Source organism: Furipterus horrens, unplaced genomic scaffold (genome assembly GCF_987537825.1).
Source record: "Furipterus horrens unplaced genomic scaffold, mFurHor1.1.pri manual_scaffold_1, whole genome shotgun sequence".
Classification (NCBI taxonomy): Eukaryota; Metazoa; Chordata; class Mammalia; order Chiroptera; family Furipteridae; genus Furipterus; species Furipterus horrens.
This window is the reverse complement of record NW_028327171.1, coordinates 178,958,261-178,981,111: the sequence shown is the minus strand read 5'-3', so window position 1 is coordinate 178,981,111 and position 22,851 is coordinate 178,958,261. Positions and strand designations below refer to the sequence as shown.

At 37.5% G+C, this 22,851-nt stretch overlaps 1 protein-coding gene across 1 annotated transcript in view; it reads right to left on the bottom strand.

Moving 5' to 3' along the window:
* The window catches only part of FAM171B (family with sequence similarity 171 member B), a 65,393-nt gene extending 42,920 nt beyond the window's left edge, over positions 1 to 22,473 (bottom strand). The window contains exon 1 of the mRNA XM_090281495.1: positions 22,174 to 22,473. Coding sequence (XP_090137621.1) covers positions 22,174 to 22,399 — 226 coding nt within the window. The 5' untranslated portion in view covers positions 22,400 to 22,473. The remainder of the gene's footprint in view (positions 1 to 22,173) is intronic.
* Positions 22,474 to 22,851: the final 378 nt, after the last annotated feature.

Genomic DNA, 22,851 nt, shown 5'->3' with positions numbered 1-22,851 from the left:
CCAGACCTTTTTAAGAGGTATAAAAAGACATCTCTGGGAGCAATTGTAAAATGGATTTAGATAGTGAGAAACTACAGATATCTATAGAAATAGTTTACAATGAAGTAAAGAAAGTCCAAGTTAGAGCAGAGGCGGTGTCAAAAAAGAGATCCGAAGCAAAAACATTTAGGACTGGCAAATGACGTGATAGGGGCATTCAGGGAAATATAGAATGTGAGATTTTTGAGCTTCAACAACTAGGAGAAAAGAAATAATATCCTTTCATTTAACAATTATTTATTGAGTACTTGATAATTGCTGATTAAGGTCATAGGCACTGACAGTCAGCCAAACAGAACAACACTGTGATAGTCACTACTCTGTGCACTGAAAAGACGACGCTGCAGACAATTCAATAGACCACTTCAACTGACAGCCAAGACTGCTTCAATACATCAAGTTCCAGTAGTTTATAAGAAGGGTGCTTATTTCTATGAAGCTGAACAACCTCAACAAAATGCTTTTACATGAAACACACATTATATATATAATGGAATGGGATAATTAATATTTACTACAAGGTCATAGAGCAAATTTTGTTTAAGTGATCCACATTTATAAATTACCAATGAGGAAAAATTGGTTTGTTTTTATTATTTCTATTAGGCAAAGATATTAATTATACATTTTAACCTTTATATGACCTGGTATAAACTGGAAGAAAAGGAAGTCTAGTTCAAGTAAGAAATTTTAAGCGCTAAACAATAACTATGCAATTAATAGTGTTCTAAGTGTCTTGTGTATATTAATTCATCTCAAGTCTCAAAAACCCATTTTAAATACTACTCTACCCAATTAAAAATGAGGAAATAGGATTCAAAAAGTAACTTGCTCAAGATCTCACTGCTAGAAGGTAGCGAAGACAATGTGACGCTCAATTGAAAACTACTTTTTCTCAAACAGAAAAACTGAGGCATCCCATGATGTGACATCAGTCATTATAGAGAATTTCAGAACATTAGATGGCCTTGTATGTAATTCTTTTCCTTGTATCAAGTAATGCTAAAAGTTGTACAGAGACAAATTTATTACAGAACCAGATACATTGCTTTTTTCCACCCTCAAATGTGAATACAAGTTTCTCTGAAGAAGCTATATCCAATTTCTGAAGTACTTAACTCTGAAAACAAATCATATATTAAAGAATAAAAAGAGTTCTCACACTAAGACAGCCAGTTCTATAACTATGAGAACAGGTTTTAAAAACGCTTAATCAATATATAACAGTGCTACAGCCTTTGCAACCACAAAACTGGTTTAAAATTTGACAACCTGCCTCAGTACTCTCACCTCTGTAAGGGAGCCAATCAGTGACAAACACTCCCAAGCATCAGCCAATGGGAAATGGACGCACTCCAGTGATGGTGCCTCTGGGTGCCAACCAAACGGCAAATCTCTCCTAAGAAGCCAGCTTCCACTGCTGGTGTCATCCCACCACCACCTCTGAGAGTACGGCAGTCCTGGAACTCAACACTTTCCCAAAACCCTGTGAAAGGTCAGTCAGCTCCTCTGCGGAGGAAAACTGTGCCTCACCAGCATAGTTCTCTCTGTCAAAGAAGCAATAAATTCAGCATTTTGGTTTTAGTTTCAGATAGCGAATGATGGTCTCATCCTTTGACAAAAAGCATGCTGGTTCAGGCCTTACCAGATACTAAACACATTATTTTTTACATTAATAATTTTGATAACATTCTTCCAAGACTAAGTACTGCATCCTTCACACCAGTAACTAGGCATGACATGACACCATTTCCTTTGTGGATCACTTTTACTTTGAATGCTTTGCAAGAAACATTACTTCATAAGTAAAATAATTTAAGAGACTTAAAATACATATTTAAAGAAAATTATGATGCACCAAATGTAATTGCAAATATTGAACAAAAAGTATAGATGCTTTTTAAAATTTCTAACCTTTCTCGAGAACTAAAGAAGAAAATAAATATATACAGGCTTTGGGGGCGTTTTTTTAAAGAGTTAAATTATTTCATCTCCGGGGATGTAAAGTACAGCACTTGGTATATAGTCAATGATATTGCAATAACTATGCATGGTGTCAGGGGACACTAGATTTATCAGGGGAATCATTTCATAAGTTATACAAATGTCTAACCACTATGCTATACATCTGAAGCTAATATAATATTGAATGTAAAAATTTGAAACAAAGTATTTCATCTCATACTTCTCACACCTTACACAAAAATAAATTCCATATAAATTAAACACAAACATGAACAGAAACAACTCTTTAGAATTAAACGTAGTTTTTTAAAAATTATATCCAATTAGGGGAGGAATTTTTACCCAAATACATAAATGTAATGATTAATAAATTTTGCTACATTAAAATATAAAAAATTTTATACAAAAGACTTGAAAAAACAATGTTAAAGGACAAGCCAAACACTGGAAAAGGGATCTACAAAACATATAAACTACAAATATTGCTATCTAGAAAATATAAAGAACTAAAAAAATCAATGAGGAAAATAAAAACCACCCCAGAAAAAAGCATTAAAAAATGACAACTCACAGAAAAGTAAATTGAAGAGGAAACACAGGAAATAATGTTGGACACTGGGGGAGGAAAAATAATTTTTCATCCTACCCTTAGACAGTTCTTCTGGTTGGACTAATAATCAAAATGACAAAAGACAGATTAACAAGAGAAAATCATATTTTAATACATGGACACAGGGAATTCACATAAGCATGAAAATTCCAAAGGCAGTAAGGCAGAATGAGGTATATGTCCTTCTGGAAGGGGAAGGAGGGGTCTAGGACTTCAAAGGGAAGTATGACAATTTACAAGGAGATGTTTGTTAGGCCATCCTGAAACAATGGGAAACAGGGAATACTTTGATCAAATGGGCTTTGCTAGGTTCCTCCCTATCACACTCTAGTTCATATTAAACCATGTTTGTCTCCGATAATAGTTCCCTTCCTAGAGCAGGTTATCTAATTTTATTTAGGCAGTTAGAGGAAGGTCAAAGGTTTCTCCTGAGTCTTTTGTTTCTTAAAAGTAATCAGCTTTAACAATACCATACCCCAAAAAGGCATGAGGTCTGTCCAGAAAAAGTCCAACCACTGTTAATATAACTAGAATGGTCTGCACGACATTCATGTAACCTGGCAACCAAGAAGAGTGGACTGGAAAGCGTATGCATAAACAATGGAGACTTCACTGTACTAGTCAGTGGGAGCGGTAGATGTCATTGAGTGAGCATGTGTACCCTATGGCCATCACATTCAAAATGACTGAGCAAGTAGAGCAATGAATCTACATCAAATTTTGCGTTAAGCTTGAACATTCCTCCGTGGAACTATTCGGATGACTCAGAAGGCTGCATCCTATGAGCAACACGCCCATTCATGCATCACGCCTCATGCAGTTTTTTGGTGAAACATCTGATGACCCAGGTGACTCAGCCTCTCTACAGGCCAGATTTGACGCCTTATGACTTCTGGCTTTTCCCAAAACTAAAATTACCTTTGAAAGGGAAGAGATTTCAGACCATCAGTGAGATTCAGGATTATATGACAGGGCAGCTGATGCTGATTGGGAGAACTGTGTGACGTCCCAAAGTGCCTATTTTGAAGGGACTGAGGTGTCTCTATCCTATGTACAATGCTTCTTGTATTTTGTATCTTCTTCAATAAATATTTTTCGCAAATCATGACAGCATTTTCTGCATATCATGACTCAGCATTTTTTCCTAACTCTGACTTTGCGGTTTTAGCAAATCATGGCTCAGAGTTTTAAGTAAATCATGACCTGGCATTTTTACAGAACCACGAGTCAGCATTTTTCACAAATCATAACTCATTATTTTTCATAACCATCTTTCAGCATTTTTAGTAAACCATGGCTCAGCACATTTTTCATAGTGTGCGGCTGGATACTTTCTGGACAGACGTCTTGGGAGTGGCAAATTCAGCTCAGCTCAGCATTTACCTATACCCAGAGAAATGCAAATTCTACAACCACTTTTGACAGCAATTTGTACAGATCCAGAAATACTGAAAATGTATATACCACATAACTCAGCAATTCCATTTCTCTGTATGTACCCTAGATAAATTCTTATACATGTCAGAAAGGAGACACACCTACTGGATTGATCATTATACACTGCACAAAAGCAAAACATTGGGTAAACCCTAACTGTCCATCACTTTGGCTTATTTATACAATGGAATGTTATGCAGCAATAATATCGAATTAATGAGATATAAATGTATCAGTAAGGAAAGTCCCCCAAACATGATGCTGAATGAAAAAACCCAAACTCCAAAAGGCTATTATGACATGTACATACATCTGTTACAGTTTTTTTTAAACAGAAAGATGGACACCAATTTCAGGATAGTAATTAATTCTGGGTAATGAGGAAAAGGGATAAAAGTAGACTGAGTCTATCTTTAATTTTTATTTCTTAAAAAATGGAAGAGAAATATGAAAAAATGGAGCAAAAAGCTAATATTTAATTAATTTCAGTGATGAGTACTTGGTGTCTATTACATAGACTATATATGTTTAGGATCTTCCATAATTAGGATGAAAAAAATTTTAATGAGAACATAATAAAAGTGGGAGATTTTATTTCTACAGTAAATATATGACTAAATATAAAAATACAACCAAAACTCTTAATTTCTATTTCCTGCCTTAAGTTCTACCAGCTAGCCTTTCATTTAGAGACATTTAGAAGAAAGAAATTCTCCTTATTCCTTCCCAGCTACTCCCTTTTATGTAGGTTCTAAACCTGTGCTGATCAAAAAGCAGGTAATTAAGCCAAAAACAACTGAGAAATTAGCCCCTTAATAATTGAAAATTTGTATCTCCTTACACGTGTTACAGCACTCTGAAACTCTAATGCGCATATTATATATGATATCTTGCCTTATATTTATATGTTTATGCTTTCTCCGCCTATGCCTATTAGGTATATTGAGCGCAGAAACTTGCTCTTCAAAGTGCCCTGAAAAAGTCAGAAACTCCATATATTACACATCCATCTGCACTTGCTATACTGAATTTAAGTGTATGCATGCTCATCTCTATTTGTTTGAATAATTTTCTACCTTAGAATTTCAGTATACCTTTTTTAATTTCTTATTATTAACTTCAGAGACTAAGAAATTACTACCTCTAAAGTAAGTTTTTCTAATTCTTTCTCTCATGACCAAGACTGAGAGAAGAGCATAAACTGCTTTAGGTTAAGAACTCATGACAGAGGTCATATCTTAATGCAGCCATCAATTTAGACACAGCTCCCTTATTAGCCTTTGCCACATGTTAAATAATTCCACCTAATCAATCAAAAAGCAAACATCTCTCCATCAATCCAACCATTCAGAAAGCTATTACTGTGATCCCAATACAAGTCCAGGTAAGGCGGCCTTCCTGACATTTGCCAGGCTCTAAAAGTATAAAGCAAAAAAAATCTATTTGACATTCATAGTGGACTAAAAATAATTCCTAAACTACTTGATCTGATTTATTTTTGTCCTACCAACTTCTGAAACCTTCGTTTGTTTGTTCTTACTTTAATTTGTACAGAACCTGTATCATGAAGAGAAATTTTTAGTAAATGTCTCATGAATTCTATTTGGCCATTATCATTCATGACTTTCTCCTGCGTCCTACTTAAAGAAATAAAAATGACAAATAATTTCTGAACATCTTTCTCTCCATATGTAGTTTATAATTTTATTGCATTCTTTCATCCTATCTTTTAATGAAAACTCCTTAAAGTGTTGTTTTACTTGTAAATACTGTTAACAGGAGAAAATTTTAAACTGGTTAGGTGCACCACCCATACAGATTTGAAAATTCAAACAGCCTGGAATTTTACAGAACACAATCTTCTAGGTTCAATCAATATATGAATCAATCAGCTGCCTCCATTCGGCTGTGAATGCCCTTCTCTGCTGTGCAGTATTAACCGTAATACTAGACAGAAATACTTTACTACTCCTCTGAGGTATGTTTTCAAAAATAAATAAGATTTCATCAGCTTTGCAGCAGAATTCTTTCTTAAAGAGTGTTTCAAGACACACCATTTTAACGGGCAAATAATTCTCTCCAGCACAACACCAAGCCTCGCAAAGAGAAAGGAAGAGAGCTGCAAAATTTTCTTTTTCTTTTTTTTTCCATAAAGAAATGCTATCTTTTCAATACAAAGTTTTCCAAAAGGACCGGAGCCAGTATTTGTTTGCTTATTTGTATGCTGAGAATATTCTAGCTCATGTTAAGATTTTTCTGGACAAAAAAAACAATAAATAAAAACTACTGTTTCAATTCAGCCTTTCTTGGAGCCAATTTATCTTCTCAGCAAAACAAAAGGAATCAATATGATAGTGAAAACCTGGAGCTCACAATACTTCACTCTGATTTGGCTTTCAAATACAGTGCGCTTGCTTGCTTGCTTTAGATAATGTTCCACAGACAATGTTGTTTCTGGGTTGTTTTCAAAGAAAAACAGTAATTATAGTCCAGAAGATGCTTTAATATGTCATACTACAGAAACTTTTATGTACTTTAAGAGTCAATTTACAGAAAATGTAATAAAACAATGAAAGAAATCCAGCCTCATTTACTAGAAAGTTGTAAAACTGGGGTGTTATCTTTTTTGTCTACCTATGCAACACTTACTAATCTAATATCAGAATATAAGTGAAGACAATATTCATACTTCTGAAATATTTAATATACTAAATATTGTCTCTAATGGTAAGAGTAATTTATAAGTATCTGTTAAGTTCTAGGTGTTTCACATACATCAACTCTAATACTTAGTGATTCTGCAAGGTAAGTCTCATTTTCTCTACCTCTGAGGAAGTTTCATTAGCATGCCCAAGAGCACACCTAACAAGAGACAGAGCACATTTTGAACTCCAGTTGCCCAAAGCCCAGCTCTAGCCAGCAAACCACGCAGCCCTCTAAAGATTCTTCCCTGGTGAAGACATCGACCACAAAAAAGCCGTGTGAGTGAGTGCACAGAAACCAAAACCAGAGTTCTGCCCTGACCAACTGTGCCTGGGCACTGCCTCCCTTCACAACCCATCCCATGGCCCCCTCATCTCACCCCCATCTTATCCCCTCCCCACGGCAGCCACATTGGCCTTTGTACGGGTCTCTAATGCACCAAGGCCTTCCCTCTCCAACATCACAGTCATGAACTAATATTCAGCCAGTCACCCAGTTTTTTAAGTGCCAAGAAAATAGCTTGACTGTTCTCATTTATTATGCCTTTGTGGCAAAGAGAGCTCGCTCTTGATAGTTACTGAGGACTAATTAAATGTACTTGTTTGCAATGTAGATTTAGAATTTGTCTTTACAGGAACAGACTGACAAGTGACCAGAGGGGAGGGGGGTTAAGGAAGGAAAGAAGGGGAGGAGTTTAGTTAAGGAGCTAGTATAAATGACCCATAGACATGGACAACAGAGTGGGGATTGACTGTGTGAGAGGGGGGTGGGCAGGGCAGGGGAGAGCAATGGGGGAAATTGGGACAACTGTAATAGAACAATTTTTTTTTTAAAAGAAATTTGTTTTTAAAAGTCAGAGGCCCTAGGGCAGTATTTTGATGAGGAAAAAAAGTCCTGTTTGGAAGCCTAAGGACAGCAAACCAGTTCTGTAAAGTGATAGGAAAGATGAAGGTGAGAAATGGAGGGGAGGAGTGAGAGGCATGAGATTATCATCATGGACCTGAAAGTGACAAAACTAAGTGCTAATGAGAGACAAAAATTAACGGTAGACATGGGAAGAAACAAAGTGCAGAGAAGAGAAAGAAAAATGACTCTAAAAAGTGCTCAAGGTTTAAGAATGCTTTGGTATATTAATATCAACATCATGACTGACTAACAGTTCTCAATCTTAAAGCATCATGAAGCGTTATTCAATTCATCATCTTCCAATTCATTTTAATACCATCACCATCTGCCCCAAAGTTATAAATATAAAACATTTTTTAATTAACATGACTTTTGAAGTACCTATTATGTGTCCAGCACTGTGATAAACATGAGGATTAAGTACATAAATAACACAAAATACTTAGTTCCTTAGATAGTTCTCTTAATACATACAATCATAATATATTATGAATCAAGAAGGTTTTATTAAGCTCTTACTGAGTGTTAGGCATTCTGGAATGTACAATGGGTAAATGAATACATCTGTGCTCTGAAGGAATTCAGACACTCATGAGAGACAAAATAAACACACCAGAAACAATTACAGACTAAGTTAAAACAACATACTATCAAGTACTGAATCTTCAAATAGAGATTATGATCTAGTAAAAGAAAAATAACTGTGGACTGAAAAAGCTTCATGGAGAAAGTAGAGCTGCGCTGGTTTCTAGTGGAGTTAGGGATAGACAGAGGTAGAGCAGTTCCAATCGGGAAAGAAAAGTATCTATAGATTTAAAATTTGCTTGGAATTAGGAGTTAGTTTAGAAAATAACCTATTAAGCAAGGTGAGGCTTTTGGGTTGAACAGAAATCCAACCAGAATTTGCTGAGGCAAAAACAGAAATTTATCAACTCATGAAATACACTTACTTATCTGACTGGATCATGGGAATGGCTGGGGCCAAGAACTCCAACTCCCTGCCCTGGTTTCATCCTTTCTGCTCAAAGGCTACTGACTTTTTCTTCATGGTGGGGAGCGAGGATGGTGACAACTTTTATGTTTTATAGCTTACCATTTCCCATTATCAAATACGGATGGATGAGGGCAGCATACACAAAGGAAAGGGGAAAGAGGTACCAGAGAAGTAATTCTACACACATCCACCATCAAAGTTACACGCGAAGAGATGTCCAATGGGCAATGACCCAGGATTGGTAGGAAGTGACAAAAAGAACAAACTAAATGGAAAGCCTAGCAGAACCTCCCATTACATAGTAATGTAGTTAAAATGCTACCTTTATACAAAATTCAGTCTTATCACAACCAGGCGACATGTTAATTTGCACAAACATAGCAAGCCAATGAAAGTGAAACCTTAAGAATCTGCCACATAAATCTATAAAATCCATCCATTCATTCATGACTTGAGTTCTGTACCTTTTCCTCATTTTTATATAGTTCATTAAAAAGTTGTAAATAATTGTTTTGCCATTTCAAAGGCATTACTTGCTCACTGAAAGTTAATTTTAAGAGGCATGCGGAAGCTTGCAGGGATGAAAAGTCAAGACGCGTACAACTACATTTCAATTGGTTCTGCAACACTATTCATGTGTACAGACCGATACTGATAGACACAGAGCAAATACAGTAGTCCCTCTCTATACTGTATCGCGGTTCACTTATCGCGGCCTCACTGTATTGCTGTATTGCGGGATTTTTTAAAATATTATATTTAATTATTTATCGCAGATTTTTTGCTATATTGCGGGATTTTGCGGTACTGTATATGTATGTTGTTAAAGTTACATAGGTTTAAGAGTGTAGAATATGTTTAAGAACATAAGTAGTGTTTATAAAAGTGTGGAAAAGGTTAATAAGGGAGTGGGAAAGGTTAATAAGGGACTGGGAACGGTTTATAAGTGTGTGGGAAGGGTTTATAAAGCCTTAAAATATATATAAATACTAAAATAAATGTAAGGTTCCTACTTCGTAGATTTTCACCTATTGTGCAGGGGGCGGGGGGGGGGGGGGAGTCTAGAATGTAATACCTGCAATAAGTGAGGGAATACTGAAGAACAAAAGTTTAATACTATTGCATCTTGGTATAAGATATATGAATATTCCTTATACTACTTCAATTTTCAGTATATTTCAAAGTACTCATTATAAATAGCTGGAGACTGACAGAAGACTTCAAATTTCAAAGACAATATAAAAGCTTAATAAAAGGAAGTGTCATAAAATACAGTAAGGGTATAGTTTGAGTTAGAGGGAGGAAAAAATAGGGAGATCTAAAGGATCAGTGTAACAGCCCAAACAGATGGCGTCAGGGACAGGATAAAGAAACTGTGAAAATAAAACAGAAGGAATGAACACTAAGAAGACTGTGATGGATATTTAAAAAAGCCTCGTGAGTGACAGGTGAGTGTGGGAAAGGGAGAAGACAGAATCAATGACTGCAGGTTCTCCAGGTCAGGTGACTAGAGAAAGGATAGAAACAGATAAAGTCTAAAGTGGGAGCAGATCTGCTGGGTTAAGACAATGCCTTTCATTAAGTAGATTTATATATTGCCTCTCCCATGTAAATACGGTTCACATTGTGTATGGTGGTGTATGCGGTTTAATACCCTACTTAGTGACTGAAAGACAAGAAGGTAACACACCACACAAGTACCCTGAGAGGTGAACATACTGGGGCTAGAGCCCAAGGGAGAACAGCCAGTTGCCCATATGCTCCCCCTGTTAAGCCACCTGTTCCAGTGTCTCAGTTCCTCTAGCCTGGAAGATTTACAGAATTTCAGACATTTTAAAAAGTACAAAAACTACATGACGGGGTGCTTTAAAGGGAAAGAGCATATTTTGACTGTATCCACAAAAATACAACAATGTATAAAGCTCAAAGTAAAGGTGACACCCTTTCTCATGCTTTGGTCATTTCAGCTAAATGCCCTCTTGCTCTGAGTACCTCTCTAGATTAACTTTAATGGAGAAAACTATAACTACCTAACATTTCTATCTATTCATTTTCATAACTTTCTGATATAGCAGAAAACCAGGCAACAGTTATGTGCCATTACATTTTTTAGAAGTCTCTATTCAGACGCTGCAACCATAATTGTGAACGAAATGTGTTTTAAATCACTCACTGCCATGTGGTGGGGTGTGGAAGTGAAACCTGGGGTCACTGAAGGGGAAAGAAGAGAAGAAAGGTTGTTTCTGGGGAAATGGCCAGCAGGCTGGCACAGATGGCGAGGGAGAGAGGTCACAGCAGACATCAAGACACAACTGGTCTGTGTCGTCTTCATGTCGAGGACTGATAAGAAAACAGCACAGTTTGGTCAGAGTGGCGGTATCACACAATTTTAATGGCACAAAAAGTATTTCTGCTGCATATCAATGTAAAGACAAAAATACCAACTGCTAGCTGGTAGTAGATCTAGATTGATAGACATTGGGGCTTATGTTTGAATGCTCAGTTCAACTGCTTTATATAAGGAGGGTCTTCCAAGAAATGTGAGCATGTGGAAGAAGCTGCATATTTTTCTTTTCTAACAATATGGAATGATGCATCATAAAAGTAAGAAATGTGAGGAATTCTAGAGAATACTTAAGCTAAAGGGGAACAGAAGATATTGTTATCACATAAAGAAATGGGAAAAAAACAGATATAGATCAAAAATTTTTTAAAAAATTATATCCTTCTGCTTTTCTACATACGTCGCTTTCAAACTCTAAGTATGCTTTCTTCCAGGAAAATGGCCAAATTACTTTCCTCCAAAGCTGTGTTTCCACAGAATCCTGTACACCTCTCTAATACAGCACTGTCACACTCTTTTATCATCTGTGGTCTCTTTATGTCCACACTGGGTGTTCTCTGCAATCAGTGATGATGAAGTGCCTGGCAAATAGTACTCAATGAGTTCTGTTTCAAAAAAGAAAAAAGAAAAAGAAAATGAATGAAATCATTCACTGTAGAATTCTTGTATGTCATCTTCAGCTCCATTTATAGAGCAACATATGTTGTGTTGAATTTGAATAAATAGCAGTTCTTCTTCCCTGCCTACAACCAGCATCTTTCTTGATCCAAAACCTGTATATTTTGGCCACTTTAGTCCAAAAGCCCTAAGGCCTTTTCCCTACATAATATCCTTTTCAAATATACACTCTCTAGAGAAGCTAGCTCAAGTTTGTGATGAAAGAAGATATTTAATTGCACAAATATTTATCTATATAGAGCCATTCATTTATTCATTCAATAAATATTTATATAGGAATTCAGCCCCAAGCAAAACAATTATTGTACCTGGCTTTATCTGGCTTCCTAACTAGAGAAGACAAATATGGAAATATGGAATAGGTGCCTATCTACAGATCAATTACAGACCTTGAGCAAGTAAAAGATGCTTATGAGAGCACATAATAAAAAATCTAGCACAGATTGGAAAGTCAAAGACAACTTGCATAAAAGAAATGGCATTTAAGCTAGTATCTGAAGTTTGAATGCAGTTAACCATGTGAATGGGGTGTGTATGTGTGTGTGTATGTTTTGGGTCACGGAAGTATTACAAGCAGAGAAATCTTTGTAAAGGCCCTTAGGTATAAAGCCTGTCACATTCAAAATAAGAGAAATGGTGAACAGTGATAAAGAAGTAGAGAAGTTGGAGCTGAGACTGGAATGGCGAATCATGCAAAGCCTTATAGATCACCTTAAGACTTTCAACTTCGTTCTCAATGGCACATGAAGCCTGATCAGATTTATACTTAAAAATAAAATAATCACTCTAGAAAGAGATGGGTAAGCCCCAGAGTTGCTCTGGGGAATTTGGATTTTAGAGTTCGTATTGATAATGTGAACTAGAGCATACAAGTAATGTGAGCTAGAGCAGGGGCACTAAAGATGGAGAAAAATAAGAGATAAGTAACACTTATGAGGTAGACTTCCTGGGGGTTGACAATTGAGCAGGTGGAGAGGAAGGTAGAGGAAGTGCCAAGGACAGCACCCTCAACTATTCTTTCTTGGCTACTGGGGCACTTGATTGTTTTTTAATAATAAGGAAGATTTTTTATTCGGGAAGGGTGGTGGGAAATCAAGACTCAAGTTTTAGACATTTTAAATGGAGACACCTGTGATAAAGCAATCATAAAGATGTCAAGATGACAGGTAAATATATTCAGCAGCAAGCTCTGGGCAGTCTTAACATATAGAGGGTATTTAAAGCAACCAGAAGTGGATGAAATCACCTTGTGAGAGGGGAGTGAGAAGAGTCAGAGAATGTTAAATGAAACGGAAAAACAAACTGTCCTTTTTTCACTTTTAACTTTTAGAATACAAAGGTATTTTAATAACATATACTATCAAACATTTCATGGCTGTTAAATTAAGTTTTAAATATTATTACTTTAAAGCACATTATTCAAGATTTATAGGCTTGATACTGTATTATTGATAAAGAATATTAACAGGAAAGAAAGAAAGGGCAGTAAATATAGTCACCATATTTTCATCTGCCTTTGCCATACCTTAAGTTGCTGGATCCATGATGGGCCCTCATACAGTCACTGCATACAGTTCCAGTCTGTAAACCAGTCCTTATATACAGGACTTAGAGAGAGGACAATGGGCCCAGTAAGACTTGGATTTGTCAAGGGTGCCTAAATGCTTTCTACCCCTAGGTCTGTGCCCCATGTTGTCCTCTGAAGCTACAGCTTTCCAAGTCTCAACACATGCTATATTTATCTCTAGAATATCAAAGTGTATTGAAATACTCATTTCTCCATTGGAATTTTCAAATGAAAGAAAAAAATTCTGCAAGATAAAGCTAGTTCTCAAAACAAAGAAATTCTTCACTCTGTTATTTGCTCTTCCAAGGTAATCAGTTATTAATGAAACCAGGAGAGGTATAGATCAAAACGAAAATATAGGTTTCGCTGAGTTCAGGGGTGATATTACTAATTCAAAAGCCTAGAACAGCACTGGTGATGAAAAAAGCAAGTTCAAAGGCAGTTTTAAAGTTGCTGTAGCCTGAAATTGCTATTTTAACCCCCAAAGCTGTTTAAAGATTAAGACTTGTTTCAGCAGGTGTGGGATGGCTTGGTTTTTATACATGCCTTCTTTGAAAATTAATAACAAGCAGAGCAGGCCCTTATCTGATAAAACTGAGTGTGGTTTTTTATCAGACCAGGGGGGATACGATGACTCACAAAGTCATGAGAGCCCTTATTAAGGTTATTAACTTAATCTCAGTAACCCTGTCCTTCAGCAGAATAGCAAGGAGCCAAGATGCAGAGTTTCTGGGTCAACTGCCAAAGATTTCTGAACAGAGGGTTTTTTCAGGTATAAGGTATCCCTCCAGTTTGTTATATAATGAAACCTGGGTATGAAACAACTCAAAGTCATGTGATTTATCAAAAGATATTGGTTGTGCACTGATGGCCATTCTACAAACAGAATGAAAAAAAAACAAAAGATGAAAGAATTGGCCAAGGTGCACACTAAGCAATCAGTTCTCCTGAGGTTTGCCTTCTGGCAGGATTGCTTATGTTACTGCCACACTTACTAATTTTACCCATCACACGTGCACAATAACAGAAACACTTCATGTGTTAGGAAAACACAAAAATGTTATTTGAGTTTGAATACCTTTGGTCTTTTCTTATTGAGTCCACTTAGAAGAGCCTAAGTAACCAATGGAGATTTTATTAACTGTTGGGAAGGGGGAGGTGGTTAAGGGTTCCTTTGAAACTCTTACAGATGCTCTGAACACTAGATAATTGCAGGTTGTATAACTAACGTCAGGTGTTCATGAACCCCCCTGAATCCTTCCACCGGCTTCCTAGAACCTCTGCTGTATAAGGTTTAAGGGATGACAAGTCCCTTACACATACAGGAGGAGAAAAAGATTTACCAGTTGTGAGTACTTTCCTCCCCCACAAACTTACTTGACCCCCTCTGAACTTGTCACAGCGAGCTATCATAATTCTCTCTTCTTTTCTCAAGAACCTCCAGAGTCTTCACCACCTGTATTTATTAGTAAGCTTCATTGAGTCACAAGAATTTTCCCCTATGAGACATAGTATGTACAGAAGCAATTGACAAACTTGAATCAGTACGGAAAGATTCAATTATAAAAAAGCTCCCTCATCATAGTTAAATTTGCTATGAAGAAAATCATCAAAGTATCCTTAAGTAATAGTTTTATCAGACTTAGTAAATGCCAGGGTGGTACCACGTTTCTTTTGGGATGTGGATATGTCATGCGCTCTTCAAACAGCGCCACAGCAAAGCGCCTGGGAAAAGGTCACAACTACCTCATTACAGTTCCAAGAGTCTGTGATTCTAAAAAGGCTTATTGTATTTTGTGATGTGAAAACTTGTTTTTTAATTATTACATATTTTAACCAATATTAGACATTGCTTCATTATAAATAGCATGAGAAGATAAGATTAGTTGTTTAATATATTACTATAAAAATATTTTTATTACATATGATTATGAATGAGAGTTAAACTCGGATGAATATAAAGAAACACTGAAATCTTGGGGAAGTATTAAACAATTGCTTTTCTGCTAAAAGTCCAGCTACTAGCACAACTATATTATAAACCAGACTTTCGGTAGTACTTATTTTATGAAAAGTTATTTGCCTTTAAATGGAACTATCTGGAATACATCAATCATTTAAATATAAATATTTTTTTAAACTGTAGGTACACAAATTGAATTATCATAATATATGTTTCATGACACACTCTTATTGATCCACGTATGGTTTATTTTACTTGATAAAATATTTAAAAGAATCCTACTATACCATTATTGGTGACATTTTTCCCTTATACAAAAAGTACAGTCTCCCTCTGTTTGATTTTCATGGTAAATGGACTGACAGCTTAATTTCTATCCTTTCCGAAAACACAGGGGAGCAGGCAAGATTAGAATCAGTATCAGAATATAGTCACAAAACCCAAGACCTTTGAAGCTGATTTTTAACTCCTGATTATAGTTAACCCAGTAAGAGAAAAACAAATTATTCATCTACCTATGCTGTTTCTGTTTGTCCCATTCCTTGTATAAAAGAAAGCAAAGGAATAGTAGGTAGGAATAAAACCATGGACACTGGTTTTATTTTATTTTAGGAAGGCCAAAGGACACGGGCTTCTAGAACATCCTTTGAGCACTTACCCAGAGAGAAGCTGGGGGCTCAAGCATAAGCTCAGCGTGAAGGCTGGACATTTCTCCCAGCTTCCCCCAGTCCCCGAAAGCCCAACTAGCATTTACATCCACAAACACAACTGCTATTGGCTTTGCTATCTGAAGGTTCTGAATTTCAGCAAAACTAACAAGTGCATTAAAACTATCTAGTTTATAAATAGTATTTCTGCACTGAACAAAAACAAAATAGAAGAACTGATAATACAGGCAAATGTTTAATTTTAAATTATCTGCTAAATTGTTATGATATAGAAACATACTTGAGGAAAAACACATTAAATAGAAACTTAAGTCACACTCACATATAAGTGAAATTAATTTTAAGTCTTAATTTCTGCGCAAGACAGAGAACCTTAACATGGAGAGCTTAACAGGCATTATCAACTTAAGGTTTCAGAGACCTGTATTACTTTACTGAGGCATTTTACAATCGCTAGGTCATTGAGGCGGATTTGACATGTTAGTAACGATTACCATTTCCTTGACACCCTCAACCCTGCATGAAATGGCACTTAGAATCACCCACTCATTTCAGGCCCAGTGAACTGGCCTGTATACCTCACAGACATTATCACCTATATTTAAGAACAGTGCCTAGTCCTGATGGCATACAGTCATAAAAGAAAAAGAACTTAGGCACAGAATTGGATATGTTCTGTACATAAAGATTGTGCTTATACAAAAGGCCAATTAAAGAGACATCCCCCAACAGAATCTTCAAAGCAAACAGAAGCTGTTTTCTTAAGCTTATGTTGTATTTCATTACAACATGTAGCTTTCAGTTTTAGAATTTTCCAGGTAAATACTCCAAAGCACACTATTTACCAATAACAGATGGAAAATATTATATCCATTTCCTAGCTAAAGCAATTAGGACAAAAGGAAATTTTTAAATACATTATACTAAGCCAAGTGAATGAACGACAACAATACTGCAGCTAACCTAGTCAGACAGAACGTTGAAAGGGAATCAAGTTCAATATTTATGTACTTTAGGGGAAGAGTTTTGCTTCAGAAAAATATTTGGTAGTTTCTGTTCAGTCACATTAAGAACATGGAGCAACTACCACTAAAACAAACTGGACTGAAACTCTACACAATGGCATGTGTTTTTCAACCTGTGTAATCGACACCAAGAAATAGCTTCCTTTGGTTATTAAAATCCTGGAAAGAAATCATAATTACCCAATCTGGGAATATGGCCTTTAAAGCATGAGTACTTTAGATAGAACAATCAATTTCTAATCCCACTTTTCTTATCAATTTTCAAATTCCTTGACAAAAAAAAAAAAAAAATGCTTTCATGGATGGGAGATTTCAATCAGGTTTGTTTACATCAAGTTGTTTGAATTCAATAAAAAGTATACAGTAATAATCTATATCAAATTTCACTATTTTAAATTCAACTTCATTAAGTGTGGTAGGTTCCACCTTTATAGAATATGAAAAATAATTTTTTTAACTTCAAATGTATACCACTTGGCCCAGCAATTCCACATCAAAAAGCAACTCCAACTGTACCCAGAAGACATGGCCACACCAAGACTTGTACAAGAATAGAGCAGCTCCATTTACAACACCTAAAACTGGAAACTACCCAAATATCTATCAACAGAAGTGAGAAACCAAAAGTGGTGATTCATATAATGAAATACTACCCAGCTGTAAAAAGGACTAAACTACTTAACATGCAACAACCTATGGAAATTAGGCTGAGCTAAAGCATCTAGACACAGAAAGAATACATGCTATATGATTTTATTTTATGAAGTAGAAAATTTAAATTTAATCTATTATGAAAATAATCTGATAGTTGTCTCTGGGTAAGAGGCAGGAATTGCTTGGGAAGGGGACATGGGGGAACTTTCTAAGGTGATGTAAAAGTTCTGTGTTTTGATAGGGATGATGGTTAATGTTTATATCTATTTGTCAAAACAGTACAGTTAAGGTATGCACATTTCAATGTGTTTCTACATCAAAGAAAAAAACAGAAGCGTGTGTAGTGGAAATGGGTGAAGGTATGGATTAAAAAACAAAACAAAAAAAACAGCAGAATTTAATCTTTGTTAAAGCTAGGTGATGGGTATGATTTTTTAAATACTATTTTATTTACTTTCTATATATTTGAAATTTTCCAAAATAAAAAGTTTAAAAATATGTATCAGTAAAATGTACAATCAAAAGATTTTTATGCCATAAAAATATAGCTCTCTAAAGCTCTTTCTATATGCAGAGGGCATTTATTGCAGTCCATGGAGACCTCCTGTGTCTGTGCTTCACATGGAGAATTTGAAATGGAGCTCATTACTTCTCCAGCCCCCCTGCTCCCCACCCCCAGCATGCCTCCAAGCTAATGGGCCATCAGAGTGAATATGATATGCTTGTCTCAGCTCCCACCAGCTCCCAAATTAATTCTTCCCTGGCCCCTCAAATATTTATTCCTAACAAACACTGTTACAGAGAAAATCAGAGCTGCTGCATACTCCTGAGAAAACAACAGATTTCACAGATCTCAACCGTAGTCTTTATTCTCACTGCTCTCTAAAGATGGAGTTTTATAAGTTCATCAGAAAATATAAATTTACTGTTTTTAAATCCGGATTTTAAAAATCTCATATTTAAAAATAAAATAATATCTCATTCAATTTTTCTTAAATTTCATGTTCTTATTTCTCAGCAGTACAGAGAGACATATGTTTTCAGAATAATAAAATCCAGAGACTACTGGTTAGCTTCTCTACTGTAGACTGATAGGCTCAGCACATACCAGTAACTGCACATCATACTAGTTTTCTAGATTCTGCATGAGAAAAGTCCTTTAGTTTCTCACATAACAATGTCCAAAGAATCAGAAGCACCATACAGAAGCAAAGAATAAACTCCAGCTCAATCACAGCTATTTAAAGATATGTTAATACCCTCCAGTCATAAGAGGATTAGAAGCACACTTGGGTAAAGAATCTTGACAGAACCTAGTAATAGGACTCAGGTATTGCTTAGTATCAATCAGTTCTCTATGGTCAGCAGAAGATAAACACTCAAATTAGCTAATATTAAAAATCCAAAATTTATAGATTTTATAACCTCAACTTACAAATATTTCCACCTAACATTGTTTTTTAATATATCCCCTGCAAAATTCCAATGAAGAATTTCACAAGATGTGACATCAAAGATTCAGTGAAAGTGATCCTAATTCAACAAACCTGTGCTTGCCTATGCATACCAGGTGCGCTTAGGTATTAGAAACACATAATAATATAATAGTGAACAAATCAAAGGTTATCCTTACATTCCAGTAAGGGATGACAGGCTTCCAAGAAGGGCTGAGGACACTAAGTGCCATGGAGAATCATTATGAAAGGGCACACGGGTGACCAATTTCATACAGCTGGTCAGGGAAGGCTTCCTTGTTATAGTGATACCCAAGCAAACCTTAAGGCTGTGAAGTTGCAGAATTCAAGGCAGAGAAAATGGCAAGTGCAAAGGCCCTCCCCCATGCCAGAGACCACTGGCAAACTGAGGAAGCAGAGCCAGTGTGGCTACCACGGAGGGAGGATCAGAGCTTTCGGAGATGGGAGGGTGAGGGGCAGGTAGGGGATCTGAGCCTTTGAAGACCACTTCTAGGATCTGGGCATCTAGTGGGAGAAAGACAGGAGCCACTGTGGGATTGTGAGTAGAAATGATCCTATTTAATGTTTGAAAAAGGTCACTCTGTGAGGAGAATAGACAGTAGGGAACAAAGGCTAAAGCAGGAAGACCAGTTCAATCTAGAGATCACAATGCACTCCAAGGAATATTTTAACTTCATGTGTTTGTAGGTCTTGTTTCATTATGCCACTTGATACTCCAATAACTAAAACAGCAATTGATTGTTCTCTTGTTTGCCACTGGCTTGGGAGCTAGAGTTTTTGAGGGAAAGCAAAAGTCATATGTTACTTTTCAGGCTCTAGGCTGATCTATTGGATAGTGGTTCCTTTATCTCAAGTAATCTAATAGGTAAATAAAAATTGCTAGTCACCAAAGAGTAACCGTTTTCAAAAATATTGCCTCACAAATAAATATTTTAATGTGCACATATTTATAAAAGATTTCATATTATTGCAGTTATTCAAAACCCTCATCACACATATCTATAGTGTAGTAGTCAAAACCACTTAACTAACACTCCTGAAAGATAAATCAAAAATATATATTGCAAGCCATAAAATCTATCAACATGCTCAGACTTCTCTCGTACTTAATTAATGAAATCCCTGTCATAATGAAGACAGGCTCTCAATCACTCTCCTACCTCTAATTTCCTTAAGTTTAGCAGTATGGAGTTTCCTCAAAAAATTAAAAATGAAACTGTCATAAGACCCAGTAATTCCACTTCTGGGAGTTCATCCAAAGAAACCTGAAACTAATTTGAAAGAATATATTTACCCCTATGTTCATTACAGTTATTTACAATAGGCAAGATTTGGAAGCAGCCCAAGTGCCTATCAGATGAGTGGATAAAAAAGCTGTGGTACATTTACACAATGGAATACTACTCAGCCATAAAAAGGAAGGAAATCTACCCTTTACAACAGCATGGATAGACCTAGAATATTATGCTAAGTGAAATAAGCCAGGCAGAGAGAGACAAGTACCATATAGTTTCACTTATTTGTGGAGTCTAATGAATAAAATAAACTAATCATCAAAATAGAAATAGACCCATAGGTACAGAGTACAGACTGACAACTGTCAGAGAAAGGGGGTTTGGGGGGCTGGGTGAAAAAGAAGAAATTATGCAAAAGAAAAAAACTCATATACACAAACCACAATTTGGTGATTACCTGAGGGAAAGGGGGTGGGGGGAGGTAGAAGAGGGTGAAGGAGGGATAAATGGTGATAGGAGACTTGACTTTCGATGGTGAACACACAATATACTGATGTATTACAGAACTGCACACCTGAAAACTACGTAATTTTATTAACAAGTCACCCCAATAAATCCAGTTAAAAAGTAAAAAACCACCTAGGTAGGAAAACCACCAACACTACATACTTTTCAGGACTTGTAACCACACTTGAATATTAACTGCTTTAAGAGGGTGTCAGAAACACATGCTTTCCTGCACACTTTGGTGATCTCATTCTTTGCTCAGAGCATGCTGATAAATTAAATCATCCTGGCTGTGTCATGAATCACAGCTGGTATGCCTGAATATTGCTCTTTGATGATGAACAAGCAGTATAAAATAAGATGCTGATTCTACTCTTTCAAATCTCATTTTCAGCATCTTGTATAATGTTACTAATCAGAATTTTAAAACAAAACAAATGTTATAATTCATTTTGGTTTTGCAAAAACCTCAGTCCATTTACCAACAAAATGATGGCTTTTTTGCTTTCCAAATAGCAGGCAGCATCTACAGTAGGGAAGGAAACGAGCGGGGGTGGGGAGAGGCTGTTAAAACGGATAATCTAATCCAGCTATTTACTTAGCGTGGGGATTTAATGGGGGTAGAATGAGGCAGGAACTGAAGGACCTTTACAACCACATACTACAGCCTATTTCCTCATCCTCACTGAACAGTGTCAAGAATCTGCCTCATTAAGTTCCACTAACAAGTAAGGAGATTCCCCTCTCTGGGGGCAGGCTTTGCTGCACTAACATCACTACGGACTTCACCTTCTCTGTCCCCATCTCCCATTACAAACTCCTATTTCATTGTTTTGTTTTGTTTTTTTACATCTTATACTGAAGGAATTCCTGCATACTGCCTTAAGCCCTTTCCGGAATAAGAAGAGATAGAAATAAATAAAATAAATCAAAATTTCTTTCTCCACGTCTAAATTTAAATATAGCAAGCAGGCGAGGCGAGATGTTGAAAAGGGGTGTGTGGGTGTCTATTACACATTTTTTTCAGTCTCTAGGAAAGAAAGGGATAAAGAACAGAATTGTAAAGGGGGTTGAGAGCCGTATGTGTGTGCATGTGTGTGCATGTGTGTGTGTGTGTGTGTGTGTGTGTGTACAGTCAGGGCAGAGGAAAGAATTCAGGAAGGAGGGAGGGAGAAGATCAATGGAGGCAGCCACCCATGTCCACCCCACTGCAGGGCTCTCTGCTTCCCAGAAAGCTCTTCAGCCTCTGGGCAGATTCCCGGGACCAAAGCCGAGCTCTCGCTAGTCCTGGGCAGGGAGGGGCCGTGGGAAGCTATCCCGTAGGGAAGGGGCGAGGAAGCCGGCGACGCCAGACGAGCTCGCCCGCCGAGACGGAAGGGCGGGATCCGGCTGCCGGGACCCACCTGGAACGGAGACGGTGGAGGACGCCTCAGGCACCTCTGGCCTCTCCTCCTCAGCCTCCTCCCGCTGCTGCTGCTGCTGCTGCTGCTGCTGCTGCTGCTGGATGAGGCTGAGATCCGAGCGGCTGAGCTGGGCTCCGGCTGCGGCGGGGACCAGCCGCGCTTTCAGAAGCACGGCTGCCAGGCCAAGGAGCAGGGTGCACGGGACGCGCCGGCTGAGCCTCGCCATGGCCGAGAGCCAGAGGGCCGCGGCGGCATATTGCGGGGCTCCGGGCGGCGACCTGCGCCAGGGCCGCGGGTTGCGGGCTGCAGCAGCGCCCGCCCCCCTCGCGGCGTCTGCCTAGCACACTCGCACCCTCAGGAGGAGGAGGCTGGGAGGCGGAGAGGCAGGAGCTGGAAGAGGGGGAGGTATCCCCGCGCACGTGATGCGCTGGGCGGGGCAGGCGAGTCTGGAACCCCGGCCGCGCTACGCTGTCACCTGCGGCCAGGCTGCCGGAGAGCGGAGACGCGCTCTGTGCTGTGCTGGGGCGCTGTGCAGTGGGGGTTTTGTGGGGGGCGATTGGCCTCCGAGGGTAAAAGAGAAAGGAGAACTTTTCTGGGGGGTGGTAGACCTTCATATCCTCCAGCTCTTACTGAGACCCCGGGACATTTTGCAGAAAAATGGAGTAAAATTACCCCTAC